Source organism: Microcaecilia unicolor, chromosome 10 (assembly GCF_901765095.1).
Source record: "Microcaecilia unicolor chromosome 10, aMicUni1.1, whole genome shotgun sequence".
Taxonomy (NCBI): Eukaryota; Metazoa; Chordata; class Amphibia; order Gymnophiona; family Siphonopidae; genus Microcaecilia; species Microcaecilia unicolor.
The window spans coordinates 171,227,226-171,243,323 of NC_044040.1; the positions used below are offsets into that span (position 1 = coordinate 171,227,226).

Here is a 16,098-nt window from a genome sequence, read left to right on the forward strand (position 1 = left end):
ACTTCCTGTTTGATTATTTGCTGTTGGACATCCTAATTTTGGGCCCTCCTTGGTCCTGCACAAAACTCACCCACAACATACCCCCTTGCTATTTGCACAAATTCTGCCGTTCCACAATTGCAATTTGGACCTTTTTGGCAGATAGACCTTTTTTTTTTTTGCCATTTTGAGACATCCATGTGCTTTGAAAATGAGCCCCAAGGTGTGTCTGCTTTCTATACCACCTGAAATAAGAAAAGTACACACACATTCATATTCTTGACTGGTAACATTTATTCGGTACTCTTGGAACTGGAAGAATCACAGAGCAGTCAAACAGAGCTACAGAAAAAAACATACTGTATATAAAGAAGATGCACTATGAGGGATGCACGACCTGGAACAAGTCTGGTTCACTAGCAACTTTTGCAAAGCAAACAACTAAATCTACTGTATAAGCTCAGTTTACTCACACTAAAACAAAAATAAAATAAAATCTTCAACTTTCCAAAGAAAAAATATAGGTTCAATCCAATCCTAACTCTGTCTTTATAGGAACTTATACTCTATACATTTGTAAGGTATAGCCTGAATACTATAACAAAATGAACAAACACCAACTCAAAAGTATGTTTAAGCAGATTCCAAGGAAAATGCAGAAATTGGAAATTGACCCATGCACAAGTAAGGCAAAAGCTAATTTATTCAGGTTAGGAATAATAAATTTAGCTACTGGACTTTGTTTTTTCACAACACAAACATCATAGACTGACTTTTTGTGTAACAGTCTAACAAATATATAATACATTATATTGTTTGTCTTTAACTTCTACAGAATAGCTGGTACTGAAATGTCAAACAACTCTTTTTTGATTTGGGTTTACTACTACAGTAATGTATCTGAGTCTGCTGATAGTGTCTGCCAGGAACAAGCATACACTATTTTAAGCATCCAGTATACATCTATATCCATAGATATATGCCTTACAATACATTAAAATGTAGTTCAAAAAAATTTACAAATTTGGCTTTTTTAATTATTCTTTTAATTGAAAACTGCAGAAAATTAGTTCTTAAATATTCTACAGAAAATTCTTGAACAGATAGCATTTTGAAATTTCTTACGCTTTTCTTTTTCTTAAAAATACTTAGTTTACTAATCACGTACTTTTGAAAAATAGTCAAGAAAAGATACAGTAGATTACAAATCCTTTGTTTTAATCAACGTGACCAAGGGTTTGTCATCAGGGCTGTAATCTTCATAGGCTATAGGAGTAGCATCAAACATTGCAGGTCGGGACTTCTTCCCAAACCTAAACAGGAAAACAACAGACAAGTGTCTCACACAGAGATAAATAAATGGAATCTCATATGAATCACCAGGACTTGCAGTTGAAACATTTGTCATGAAGCAGCATCTGGATACTACTTATTGCACTGACCATATGCATTCCTATGGTATTTTCTGCATATGAAATATGTCCACTGAAAGCAGAGTCAGATCTTACAAGATCATGAATACATGCAGCTCTATTTTACACAGAACCTAGAGATTGGAACTGAGACATCCAAGGCAGCACAGACCCTGCAGCTTCAACATCGAGGTATCAGTACCTACATGGAAGTACAATTTCACAACTCCCAAATGTAAGTGGCACCATTTCCATGTGTAGATGCACCATTTTATAAACCTACATGGGTAAGTAGTGAGGCTGCATTTTTAACTTGGTTTCATCTATTATTTTAACTTGGTTTTATCTATTGTTCAGTGCAATGTTGGAACTCCCTCCCTTTGGAGTTGAGATTTGTTGAATCTTATTTACACTTTCATAATGTTGTGCTTATGGTTTTGTGATAATTCTGATTAGTCTGTGTATAATCATATTTATTGTATTTTTTTTCCTAGTGATGGTCTATTTTTTTTTATTTAACTTGTAATCCACATTGAACCTTAGTTGGTATATGGTGGAATATAAATTCTGTTGTATTCTATTGTATTATATAATCTACATGGGGTAAAGCCCTGGCCAAAGCAAGCAATTTTTGAAAAAACCTAAACATGCTTTTGAGTCAGGGCCAGCCTGGATCAAGTGAGAACTGGCACAAGCTCAAGGGAGTCAAAAGCTTGCCTCACCTGGTCCCTTGCTACCTGCTTCCACCCCCCACCCCCCCCCCAGCATCTCTCTTCAGCCTCAGATCTGGCAAACCCTGACCCTCCCTTCTCTCTCTCAAACCCTCCCCCACAGTTCTCCCAGTGTATCTTTTAAGGCTTTTTTCTCTGCCCCATCACTGGCAGCAGTAGCGTTTCAAATAACGCTCCTGTGCCAGCTCCAGTGTGTCCCCTCGACCATGCATTGCCCCCTTAGATGTATCTTCCTATTTCCACAGGAGTGTGGTTGAGGGAAGAGGCTAGAGCCGGCACAGGCAGTGTTATGTGAAATGTTACTGCTGCTGGTGCACAAAAAAAGCCTTGAAAGGTACACCAGGGTAGCTGCTGGATCGGGGGAGGGGAGTTGAGAAAGGGGGAGGGGACAGGGAGAGGAGGATTTTATGGATCCTGGAACAAAGAGAAATGCCCGCATAGCAGGGAGTTGGCTGGTGGGGGTTTGGGGGACTTAAGAGACAGAGAGAGATACTCAAAGTGAACAAGGGGGTTGATACCCAACCCAGGCAGAGGAGGGATAGATACCCAGAATGAGTACAGGGGGGAAGTAGATACCCAACTTGAGCACAGGGGGGGTTGACACCCAACCAAGGCATAGGGGTGGAGGTAAGAGAGAGATGGGGTTCCCAACCTGAGCATGAGGGGGTTAAAAGAGAGTGGGGGAATACCCAACTTGAGCATAGAGGGGGAGTTTAAGAGAGGGGGAGACATCCAACCATATGGCATGGGGGTTAAGAGAGAAAGAATGGGGAAGATATCCAAGCTAGGTAAGAAGGGTAGGGTATGAGAGGAAGAAAGGGGGAGATACCTGTCCCGGGCATGAAGGATAGGGAGACAGATGTGCTGGACAATGGGGGGGAGGGAAGAGATAGGTAGAGATGTTGGATCCACAGGCAGAGGGCTGGGAGAGATGCTGGACCTAGAATTTGAAGTGGAGAAGAGGGGGATGGAGAGATACTGGATAATGGGATTGAGTAAGGAGAGATGGAGGAATGTTGGACTTCAGGGCAGAGGGGATGGAGGGAGAGATGCTGGATCTGGACCCAGAGGTGGAGGAGAGGGAGAGAGGGAGAGGTGCTGGAAAAATGAGAAGGAGAAATGATTAGTAGTAGATATTGATTGGCACATGCTGTTTCCATTGTATGCAAATAGATCTCATGCATATTCATAGCAGAAATCTTGAAAAACCAACTGAGCTGTGGCCATTGACATCTATGGTTGCCCACCCCTGTTCTAGAATCTTCTTCAAAATAGTGCCACTGATCCCTAGCAACAGTCTTGCAGTACTACCGCTAGGGTTTTCAAGCTGCCATATAAGGGTTTTATTCTTTTACATGGCAGCTTGAACCCTTAATGGGGCCACTTTGAAGAAGGCAGCCTCCAGGGGAAGAATGAGTGAGAATCGATTTTGCCCTCAGGACCCCTAGGGTAAGTTGGAGTTATGCATGTGAGCTAGCTGTCTAAAAAGGAGTTGGGAGGGGGCACCAAAGCAAAGGTTGTCTTAGGATTCCACAGTCCCTTGAGTTGGCCCTGCTTTCAGCATGTGTAAATCCCAACATAGGTATTCTCCTTGTAAAACAAGGAGTACACATGTAGACTTTAGTCTTGTCCAAGCCACACTCAAATTATGCCCCTTGGAATCTCTGCTTGTGTAATTGGTACTTATAGCTATATGTGACATACACTTTTAAATGCTATTTTTTACATGTGGCTATGTTTCTAAAATAATGGCTACAGTTTGATTAATAAACTTTGCTTAGGAATAAAGCCAAAATAATTGTCAACAAACCAGATGCTGGAGATCCCCTTTTATTGGACTAATCCAATAGTCCTGTGCAGTGGTGTTTCTTGGTCGACTGCCACCCGGGGCATATCGCCACTGCGCACCCCTCCCCCAGGTGCAGCATGACACCCCCCCCCCCCATGGCACATCACCTCCAAGCCCCCTCTCCCCCTCCCCCAGTGCATTCTTCCTACCTGTAGGGAGCAGCTGCACGGCTGTCGGCTCAGCTGGTTCCCTGCTCCCTCTGCCCTGGAACAGGAAGTAATAGCAGAGGGAGAAGGAACCAGAGGAGCCAATAGCCACGTGGCTGCTCCCTGCACCCCTCCTGCCACATGCACCCGGGGCAGACCGCATCCACCACCCCGCCCTCGGTACACCACTGCTCCTGTGACTGGTTTTCAGGAGCTTCACAGACCAAATGAAGACAGCACAGCTGACAAACACTAACCCAAGAGTATAAATAAACAGTCGCAGAGGTATAGAGTTTGTCCAATAAAACATTTGGTTTGTTGACCCTTATTTCTACACATTCACGTAGGCTAACACAGCAACCACATTATTCCTTGGAATAATTAAATATTTGAAATTTCTACAATGCTCTTCTATTGGCACCTGACTCTGCAAATTTTCCCTTGATGGCAACAGCAGAAACAAAGGAAGTATGCTGAACTGCACTTTCTATTAATATTTCTATGATTATAGGCTCTTTGTTTCAACTTTTCCACTTCCCTTTTTCAGTCCCCCACCCTCCTGTCATCCTATATGTCATGCATATACTCTGGGTGAAATGGTGAAATGAACGCAATAAACAAGTAGTTTCCAAACTTGGGGATGTGGCCTGACATTGGGTTACAGCCCTGTTTCTGACCAAAGTTCAGCTCCATAAGGCTCAGTCACATTGAGTCGCTTGGTGTCTGTAGTACTCTTGTGCTTTTGATGAGTATAGGTACTGCACGCAGCTCAAGCTTCCTGAGAGCTGTGCAGTACCTATACTTGTAGTGCTGGAGAGCACAAAATCCATGTGGCTCAAAGTAACTGAGCCATGCGATGCTACAGGAGCATCAGGACAAGAACTAATGATAGCTGGTGGAAGGAGGAAGATAGTATTAGAGTGAGCAGTGGGTGTTGAAAAGTGAACAGTGAGAGCAGATGAGAGGGTAAGCAATGGGGACTGGGTGTGGAGGTACGAACGAGCACAGGCGGCTAAGGATTGCATGCAGACATTGTTTTTCTTGTTCTTCTGCTGAGTTTGAAAACCACTACAGTACACCTTTCTGTGAACAGAGGTCAAACACACTATATGGCATTCTTCTTTATTAACTCATATTAGAGTATCTCCCTGTAACTTAATTTATGCAGGAAAAATGTATTTATTTCACGTATTAATTAGTTGCCTTCCCAGAACAAAAGTTACACCCGAAGTGAAATCACTTAAAATTCTTTAAAGTAAAAACATACATAAAAACATAAGACACACAAAACAACAAAATCTTAAATAAATATATGGCTTTTTCTACTGAGGGGAGGAGTATGATGAGTTATTTAACTATTTATTTATTTTTACAGAATGTCATATCATTTTCCTCCTAATGCAAAGTTAGTGGTAACATATTCCATACAATAGGGATTACTATTAAAAAAGGCCTATTTGTCTGATAATGTTGATAACTACTCTCAGAGAACTGTATCATTAGAAGGGGAGGTAGCCCATCTGCAAAGTTTTTCCTCATTGGCTATTAAGGACAGAGATTCACAAGTTCGTAAGTTGGAGTACTTGGAGAACCAAGGAAGAAAAACAATTTGAGGTTCTTCAATTTCCCTAAGTCACCACTCATCTCAGCGCTTGATTTGCTAAAGAAATATTTTGGGGAGATACTGGGAATACCAACTGAGGGTTGTCCATCCATAGTCAGAGCCCAATACATTACGGGCACTTCCAGACCTATTATAGGACTTCAATCTGATATGAACTTGACCGAATTTCTAGAAAATTCTTTGGAAGTGATAACGGAACGGACTACCCTTCTAGTGACATTTGCATTAGAACCAGAAAAAAATAATATTTTTCGAATTTATTTTCGCCATATGAATGCAGAGTTTTTCGGAGCAAAAATTAAAATTTTTCCTTACCTAGCCAGGGAAACACAAAAAAGAAGGACATTTAGGTGGTACATTTATGTTAAAATTCCCTTGCAGGTGTTTAATTTCATTTAACTCAAATAATTATGTTTTTTTGATCAAAAAAAAACTGCTGGAGTATATTCATTCTAAGGAGGGAGTTATAGATACCTTGGTTGCATCTAATTGAACTCGCTGTATATTGGCTGCGAACATTTGGCTCTCTACTGATCTATTGATATAATAATTTTTTTGTATTTCTTTATTTCTTAGTACTTGGATCTAAAATTGTGGACAAAGTGGAAATAATTATTATTGCAATTTATTATTATTTTTCTTGTTAATTAAGTTGTGATATTGCTTAAACATTTATGAATATATATAAATGTAAAATAAAATATATTGAAACAAAATTACGCCAAGTGCCTCTCCATAAGACCAAATTTAGTTGCAGCCATTTAAGCCATTTTTTACTTGGCGTAAATCACAATGCCTAAATTAGGCGCAGACCCTGGATTCTATATAGCATGCCAAGATTGGTGCTGATATCAGCACAAATTCTATAACAAAGTGCATAATTTAACAAGTTTAACAAGCTAATGAACATTGATAACAGCACCAAATGAATAATAATGAGCACTAATTGACACTGATTAGAATTTAGGTGCACAACTCACTAAGCATATTCTGTAATGATGTACGCCGAGCTTCTAACGCAGGCAGGCAAAAAGGGGCGTAGATTTAGGTGCTGAAATATCAACTAAGCATTTTCTATGACTGGCGCCTAAATCCTTAGGTGCTTAGTTATAGAACTGCCCTTCATATAACTTAATTATTTATTTTTAAAACGTATACCCCACCTAAAACTAAAATACATACAAAAAATAATTTATAGAAAATAAATTAAATACATCAAATTTTCACAACACTCCACCTATAAAATAAACAAAGATGTCTTACATACCCATAAAAGCCTGCATAAATAAATATGGTTTTAATGCATTTTTAATGGGAATATTATAAAAGAACTTGATAATTTGGAAAGCCAACAGATGTTTACTTTTCTTAATATTATTTCTAATTAAAAGCACTGTAGTCATACTTTTATTTTTACCAGTTCTGCATTTGTGAACCTTTAAATATATGCATACAGTTGTAAAAGATATGCCTATTATCCCACTTAACAAACCTGGCATGTCGGATAGATGCAATCGCACTACTGAATTCACTGTCAATGCTTCGGCAGTTGTAAAATTCTTCATAGGATGGCCTGGCAGAGCCCTGGTACTCGATGCGACTGATGCGACATATCCCCACAATTAAAATTATCAGCATAAGGACAAATGCCACACAGAGTGCTCCAATTATGATGTATAGGGAGTGACGAGGCATGTTTGTTAGACTCTCTGCCATATGACCAGACTTCCACTGTAAATCTGGAAGTAAGAACCAATAAATACACACATTATTTCCTACTGAATGATTAGTTTCAGTCTTTCACTAAAATAACACTGTCAAAACTTGAATCATCTACTTGATTTAAAACAAATTATGCTTTTGAACTGTTTTCCATGATACCAATCATGAAGTCTTATCTAATCGTTGCTAAAACAATAGCATTTATATGACATCATTGAACACTGTGGCAGTCACAGAGAAAACCTGACATGGACATAGTTATACTTGGCTATAATCTGTTCAGAAAAGGCAGGGTAGGAAGAAAAGGAGCAGTACTATCTATTTAAAGATTATTATTTAAGCAACAAAACTACAGGGCTTACAAGGTAAAGTGAACACAATGTGCATTATTCTAGAAAAAGGGAATAGAGAATCCATTCCTGTTAGTGTAACATACTGATCTCTTTTGCAGACAGATGGACAGCGGTTTAGTTTAAGACAGTGGTTACCAAACCTGGACCTGGAGGCACCCCAGCCAGTCAGGCTTTCAGTATATTCACAATGAATATTCATGAGATAGATTTGCATGCAGTGGAGGCAGTGCATTGAGACCTCTCTCATGAATATTCATTGTAGGTATCCTGAAATATGACTGGCTGCGGTGTCTCCAGGACCAGATTTGAGAACCACTGGTTTAAGACATTCACAAAATTGCTATGGCAGAGGAAGTGCTGTTGCTAGGTGATTTCAATCTGCAAGATATTGGTTTTGGATATCCTAGCTGTAATGTTAACTTGGAACATGGAGATTCAAGATTCTGGGGTTTTTTTTTTTTTTTTTTTGGGGGGGGGGGGGGGAATAATCAATGCTGGGCAGTACTTAACTATATAGTTAAACTACTTTCAGTAGTTAATCCAAAAAGTTTAACTACTCAAAAATAGTTGGTAGTTGCCCAGTAGTTAAACTACATTTCAAGTAGTTAATTACTTACAGGCTTATTTTCGAAAGAGGAGTTCGCCCATCTTTCGACACAAATTGCAAGATGGGCATCCTTCTCACAGGGTCACCCAAATCGGTATAATGGAAAGTTGATTTTGGGCGTCCCCAACTGCTTTCCGTCGCGGGGACGACCAAAGTTTCCAGGGCATGTCGGAGGCGTAGCGAAGGTGGGACTTGGGCGTGCCTAACACACGGGTGTCCTCGACCCATAATGGGAAAAAAAGGGCATGCCTGACAAATACTTGGACGACTTTACCTGATCCTTTTTTTCTTACAACCAAGTCACAAAAAGGTGCCAGAAATGACCAGATAACCACCGAAGGGAATTGGAGATGACCTCCCCTTACTCCCCAGTGGTCCCATCCTCAAAAAAAAATTTTAAAAATATTTTTTGCCAGCCTCTATGCCAGCCTCAAATATCATACCCAGCTCCATGATAGCAGTATGCAGGTCCCTGGAGCAGTTTTAGTGGGTGCAGTGTACTTCAGGCAGGTGGACCCAGGCCCATCCCCCCCCTACCTGTTACACTTGTGGTGGTAAATGTGAGCCCTTCAAAACCCACCACAAACCCACTGTACCCACATCTAGGTGCCCCCCTTCACCCATAAGGGCTATGGTAGTGGTGTACAGTTGTGGGGAGTGGGTTTTGGGGGGTGGGTTGGGGGCTCAGCACACAAGATAAGGGAGCTGTGTACCTGGGAGCTTTTTCTGAAGTCCACTGCAGTGCCCCCTAGGGTGCCCGGATGGTGTCCTGGAATGCCAGGGGGACCAGTGCACTACGAATGCTGGCTCCTCCCACGACCAAAGGGCTTGCATTTGGTCATTTCTGAGATGGGCATCCTTAGTTTCCATTATCGCTGAAAATCAGAAACGACCAAGTCTAACCATCTCTAGGGATGACCTAAATGTCAAGATTTGGGCATCCCTGACCGTATTATCAAAACGAAAGATGGACGCCCATCTTAGTAATCTAACTATATTTTAAGTAGTTAACAACAAAAAATCTCAGTTGTACTTTAAGTTCTTTTGCACTGCTTGCTCAGGGGTCCTTTTAGATAACTTCGGTAAAATGTGGCCTGCAGCAGTGTGAGTACGTCTTTTGGGCACGCACTGGGCCATATTTTACCTCGGCTAGGAAAAAGACCATTTTTTAATGGGCTGGGAAGTGGGCATGCACAAAAATTAAAACTACCACGCGCCTATTTACGGTCTGAACCCTTACCGACAGCCATTGACTTAGCGGTAAGGGCTCATGTGCTATCCGCACCGTAACAATGCAGCGCGTGCCAACGTGGCTGCGCTGCCGATTACCAATGGGAACGCCCCACCCCCCACGGTAGAAAATAGAAAAATATTTTCTACTGCAGGATTCGGAACATGCTGAGCTCAGAATTACCGCCAGGCACATGCACTATCCCGCGTTAGTGCTGTGGCTTTGTAAAAGGGCCTCTTACTGACTTACTAATACCCCAGCTAGTGCAGTTCTCTTGTGATATAATATCTTTGGTTCTGGAGCAAGTGATTGGATAAAATGAAAAAGTGTATTGTGATTGGATGGACAGGAAGGAAGTACTAGTCTGTGGTTGGAAAAAAATGAGAAACTGTATTAGGGACATTTCTTTTCTTTTGTGCTATGGCATTGCTAATGTTTGTTGCTGGTTTAAGAATCAGTTGCTGTTTAAATAAGCCAGAATGAATGGTTCAGTAGTGAGGGAATTTTATGAGAAACTGAGATTGAAAAGTGATAAATCGGATGAGAAAAAAATTTGTACTGAACTATAAATTCTGTGTAAGACATCAGATCAGTGGCAATATCACTTCAAGCACCAATTTCATCAAGCATGTGAAGGTGAGTATTGTAGACTACTGATGTAGTGATTGTCCCGCTTGTTAGTGTCTCATTTTTATGTAATTTTCATTTAGATGGCTGGCAGGTTAAAATATGGCAGCAGCAGTTTGTTAAAATACTGCTGTGATTTATAGCTATCTGACAAGTAATTTAAAAATCTACCCCCCCCCCCCCCCTGTTTACAAAGCAGCTGCCGGTGTGGTAATGCCTACACGGCCTATTCACATTGATTGGGCAATGTCGGCATTGTTGTGCAGCTTTGTAATCAGGGTTGTAAGTCTAATCCTATTGCAATTTAGTTATTATGTAAAAATTAAAGTAAAAATGAAATTTAAAATCACTTCATATATCCCTTAATTGCATTATTTCATTTATGCATTATATTCCCTGCAGTGAGACTATAAGGATGTTTAGTCTAACTTCCATAAATTAACTTAAGTGCAAAACACTGCAAAAAAAACAGGAACAACATCCTAGTCATCATGTAAGGTTCAAGGTCATACAGTCAATAACAGCAACAAGGATTGGCAAGAAACGGAGTGCTGAAGGAGGTGATCAATCCAAGTAACCAGAGCCACCAGTAGAATGGTTATTTAGTTGCTCAGTATAAATTTTAGTGCCACAACGATGCTCTCTTTCAGTGATAATAACTTTGAGAAACGGTTGGTTTTTTTTCAGAATAAACTGAAGTGACATTGAAAATTCTGAGACTTTCAGGCTTATTTTCGAAGGAGAAGAGCACCCACCTTTCGACACAAATCGGGAGATGGGCGTCCTTCTCTCAGGGTTGCCCAAATCATCATAATCGAAAGTCGATTGTGGGCATCCCCAACTGCTTCCCGTCACGAGGACGACCAAAGTTCCCAGGGGCGTGTCGGAGGCATAGCGAAGGCGGAACTGGGGCGTGCCTAACAGATGGGCATCCTCAAGCAATAATGGAAAAAAGAAGGGCATCCCTGACGAGCACTTGGGCAACTTTACTTGGTCCATTTTTACTTACGACCAAGCCTCAAAAAGGTGTGCGAACTGACCAGATAACCACCGGAGGGAATCGGGGATGACCTCCCCTGACTCCCCCAGTGGTGACTAACCCCCTCCCACCCTGAAAAAAACAACTTTAAAAACTTTTTTTGCCAGCCTGAAATGTCATACTCAGGTCCATCACAGCAGTATGCAGGTCCCTGGGAGGGGAGGTATGTGTGTGTCAGCGGAGGCATAGCGAAGTCGTGGACGTCCTTCTTTCAAACATTTTGGATGTCCTGAACTGCCCCCCTCACAGAGACAGCCAAATTTCAAGGGAGTGGAGTGGAGTGGAGTGGCCTAGTGGTTAGAGCACTGGTCCTGCAATCCAGTGGTGGCTGGTTCAAATCCCACTGCTGCTACTTGTGATCCAAAATCCAAATAAAGGGGGTGTCGGAGGCATAGCAGGCATGGGCATCCTTCTCACAGAAACATCCAGGCATGGACATCCTTCTCACAGAAACAGCCACATTTTGGACGTCCTCAACTGCCATCGCAGGGATGGAGGCATAGCAAAGGACATCCTCAACTACCATCACAGGGACAGGCATAGCGAAGGACGTCCTCAACTGCCGTTGCAGGGACGGAGGCATAGCAAAGGACGTCCTTCACCCATACTCTAAAACAAACAAAAAAAAAAAGACGTCCCTGACGAGCACTTGGACGTTTTCACCTGGACTTGTATTTTTCTAAGGTTGTAGATGGCAATTTATTTAAGGTTGTAGATGGCTATTATACATGCAGCTTGTCTGCATGTATGAAGCCCTCTTTGGCATGCACAGAGCAGCCACATATAATGCTTGGCCTCTCTGCACTGGCTTCCCCTCCTTAGGAAGGAAATTGTGTGCAAATGAGGTAACAGTGAGCAGCTCATTTGCATGTGATTTCCTTCATGCATGCCCATTCCTTTCCGAATCGCTAAGGGTTCGGTAAGGGAAGGGCTTTTTCCATTCATTAGTGCATCAGTTGGTCCACTGCAGTGCCCCCTAGGGTGCCTGGTTGGTGTCCTGGCATGTCAAGGGGACCAGTGCACTACGAATGCTGGCTCCTTCCATGACCAAATGAGTTGGATTTGGTCGTTTTTGAGATGGGCGTCCTTGGTTTCAATTATGGCCGAAAACCGGGGACAACCATCTCTAAGGTCGACCATCTCACCATTTAGATCAACCATCTCTAAGGTCGACAAAAATGTTGAGATTTGGGCATCCTCAACCATATTATCGAAACGAAAGATGGCCACCCATCTTGTTTCGACAATACGGATTTCCACGCCCCTTCATGGGGATGTCCTGCGAGGACGCCCTCAGGAAAACTTGGGCGCCCCGTTTGATTATGCCCCTCCACATATTTCAACTGTTTTATTGATGACCATTCATAGTAAACACCACCAAAAATACACGTATCCAGGAATTCAAATATAAAACTGTACATAGTAAAAACAAACCGATATTATCTTTTAACCAAACTTTTAACCAAACTTTTTAGACCCCCCTTCCCCCTCTTCCTGTAATAACAGTTAAATCATTTCATTAGGACACAGTTACCAGTTATCTAAATAAGCAATACATCTATAAGCCGAACAGCTCAACCCAATAATAACTTCCCAACTATGTTAAAAAAAACGTCATCTGAAATCTATACTGTGTAATTCTGAGACTTTAAACATAAAGCAGAGTAATCATAACTTATTTAGCATTAGTTAATTATCCTCCCTGTTTATTAAGCCGCACAACAATGCCGATACAGCCCATTCAAAGTGAATGGGCAGAGTTGGCATTAGCGCAAGGCAGTCGCTAGCGCGGCTTAGTAAACAGAGAGGTTAGTGATTTGATGAGAATTTATCAACTCTCCTTTTAAACATTTCTTCCTAAGTGCAATGGTTGTGCAATTGATTTTATGGCAAATTAAAATGCCATTTAAGTAGTTAACAGCTTTTGCAGTAGTTGACTCATTAAGTTAACCAGGATGTTAAACTACTTTTTTTTTTTTTTTTTTTTAGTAAAGTAACTATAGTTAAAGTTAAACTACTTTTTAAGTAGTTGATGCCCAGCACTGGGTATAATTCCAGAAACTAGAGAAAGTATATCTGACGTTATAGTAGGCAATTTCCTGGGATACATTACTGGGCTGTTGGTTTCAGTATTAAAGCTCAAGCAGTGGATGTTACCACAAAGAAAAAAGCCCTAAACTTCAGGAAAACTAAGGGCTAGTTTTACTAACCTGTGTTAATGCATTAATGTGTGTTATTGCACTTTAATGCAGACTATTGTTATTAGCATGCATTATTTAATGTAGGCTCCATTATTGTCAAAGAAACCTATTTACTAATTGCATGCATTGAATAGTAATAGCACACATTAAAGTATTAACGCAGGTTATTAAATTCATCTCTAAGGGCTTCTTTTAGTAAACCACACTAGCGATTCCTGTGTGGCAAATGTTATGCAGCCCATTCAAAATTAATGGGCTGCAGTTCATTTGCCATGCTGAGAATCTCTAGCGCAATTTAATAAAAGAGTCTCTAAAGGGTCCTTTTACAAAGGCGCGCTGAAAAATGGCCTGCGGTAGTGTAGGTGTGGGTTTTGGGCGCGCGCAGAATCATTTTTCAGGGTACCTGTAAAAAAGACCGAAAATAGACGAGCAGCAAAATCAAAATTGCTGCCCATCCATTTTGGGTCTCAGATCTTACCACCACCACTACTACTACTACTTATCATTTCTAAAGCGCTACTAGACGTACACAGCACTGTACACTTGAACATGAAGAAACAGTCCCTGCTCGACAGAGCTTACAATCTAATTAGGACAGACAAACAGGACAAATAAGAGATAAGGGAATTACTGAGGTGGGAATTATAAAATAAGGGTACTGAACCAAGTGAGTAAGGGTTAGGAGTTAAAAGCAGCATCAAAAAGGTGGGCTTTTAGCTTAGATTTGAAGACGGCCAGAGATGGAGCTTGACGTACTGGCTCAGGAAGTCTATTCCAGGCATATGGTGCAGCAAGAAAAAAGGAACGGAGTCTGGAGTTAGCGGTGGAGGAGAAGGGTGCAGATAAGAGAGATTTACCCAGTGAACGGAGTTCCCGGGGAGGAATGTAGGGCGACATGAGAGTGGAGAGGTACTGAGGAGCTGGAGAGTGAATGCACTTATAGGTCATTAAGAGGAGTTTGAACTGTATGCGGAAACGGATAGGAAGCCGGTGAAGTGACTTGAGGAGAGGGCTAATATGAGCATAACGACACTGGCGGAATATTAGTCGTGCAGCAGAATTTTGAACAGATTGAAGAGGAGAGAGATGGCTAAGTGGGAGACCTGTGAGAAGCAAGTTGCAATAGTCTAAGCGAGAGGTGATAAGAGTGTGGATGAGGGTTCTGGTAGTGTGCTCAGAAAGGAAAGGGCGAATTTTGCTGATATTATAGAGAAAGAAATGACAGATTTTAGCAGTCTGCTGAATATGTGCAGAGAAGGAGAGGGGAGAGTCGAAGATGACCCCAAGGTTACGAGCTGATGAGACAGGAAGGATGAGAGTGTTATCCACAGAAATAGAGAAAGGGGGAGGAGGAGAGGTTGGTTTAGGGGGAAAGATGAGAAGCTCAGTCTTGGACATGTTTAGTTTCAGACAGCACTGAGACATCCAGGCAGCAATGTCAGACAGGCAGGCTGATACTTTGGCCTGGATTTCAGCTGAGATTTCTGGTGTGGAAAAGTAGAGCTGGGAATCATCAGCGTAAAGATGATACTGAAAACCATGAGATGAGATCAGAGTACCAAGGGAAGAAGAATAGATGGAGAAAAAAAGAGGTCCCAGGACAGATCCCTGAGGTACACCAACTGACAGTGGGATAGAAGTAGAGGAGGATCCACTAGAGTATACACTGAAGGTAAGAAGAAAACCAGGAAAGAACAGAGCCCTGAAATCCAAGTGAGAACAGCGTATCAAGGAGCAGGCTGTGATCAACAGTGTCAAAAGCAGCAGATAGATCTAGAAGGATCAGGATAGAATAGAGACCTTTGGATCTGGCCAGGAACAGATCATTGGAGACTTTAGCAAGCACTGTTTCAGTTGAATGAAGGGGGCGAAAGCCAGATTGAAGTGGATCAAGAATAGCTTGAGATGAAAGAAAGTCAAGGCAACGGCAGTGAACAGCACGTTCAAGTATCTTGGATAGGAAAGGGAGGAGGGAGATGGGGAGATGGAAGGACAGGTAGGGTCCAATGAAGGTTTTTTAAGGAGTGGTGTGACTACGGCATGTTTGAAGGCATCAGGAACAGTCACAGTGGACAGTGAATGATTGAGGATATGACAGATAAAAGGGATGACAGTAGGAGAGATAGTGTTACATAGATGGGTGGGGATAGGATCAGAGGAACAGGTAGTTAGTTTTGAAGAGGAAATAAGATGTTTATTTTCCTCTTCAGTGATTTCAGAAAAGGAAGAAAAGGAGGCAGGGGTTGTAGGGTTTAGAGAATGGACTAAGAGAAAGAGAGGTGGAGGTGATCTGGTTGAGAACTCAAGTTTAATCTTGTGAACCTTATCATGAAAGAACTTAGCCAGAGCCTGGGGGGAAAGTGAAGGGGGGGGGGTTGGAGGTGAAGGCATTTTGAGGAGAGAGTTCAGTGTGGCAAAGAGACGTCAAGGGTTTGAGCCAAGAGAATTTGTCAACTGGATGTAATAGTCTTGTTTGGCAAGTAAAAGAGCAGACTGGAAGGAGGTCAGCAAGAATTTGAAATGTATGAAGTCAGCATGGGCACAGGATTTCAGCCAAAGGCGTTCGGCAGAGCAGGC

At 41.7% G+C, this 16,098-nt stretch overlaps 1 protein-coding gene across 1 annotated transcript in view; it reads right to left on the bottom strand.

Moving 5' to 3' along the window:
- Positions 1–255: 255 nt before the first annotated feature.
- The window catches only part of DNER (delta/notch like EGF repeat containing), a 347,962-nt gene continuing 332,119 nt past the window's right edge, over positions 256–16,098 (bottom strand). Inside the window, exons 12-13 of the mRNA XM_030216224.1 lie at positions 7,234–7,480; positions 256–1,292 (exon numbers count right to left, since the gene is read on the bottom strand). Coding sequence (XP_030072084.1) covers positions 1,181–1,292; positions 7,234–7,480 — 359 coding nt within the window. The 3' untranslated portion in view covers positions 256–1,180. The remainder of the gene's footprint in view (positions 1,293–7,233; positions 7,481–16,098) is intronic.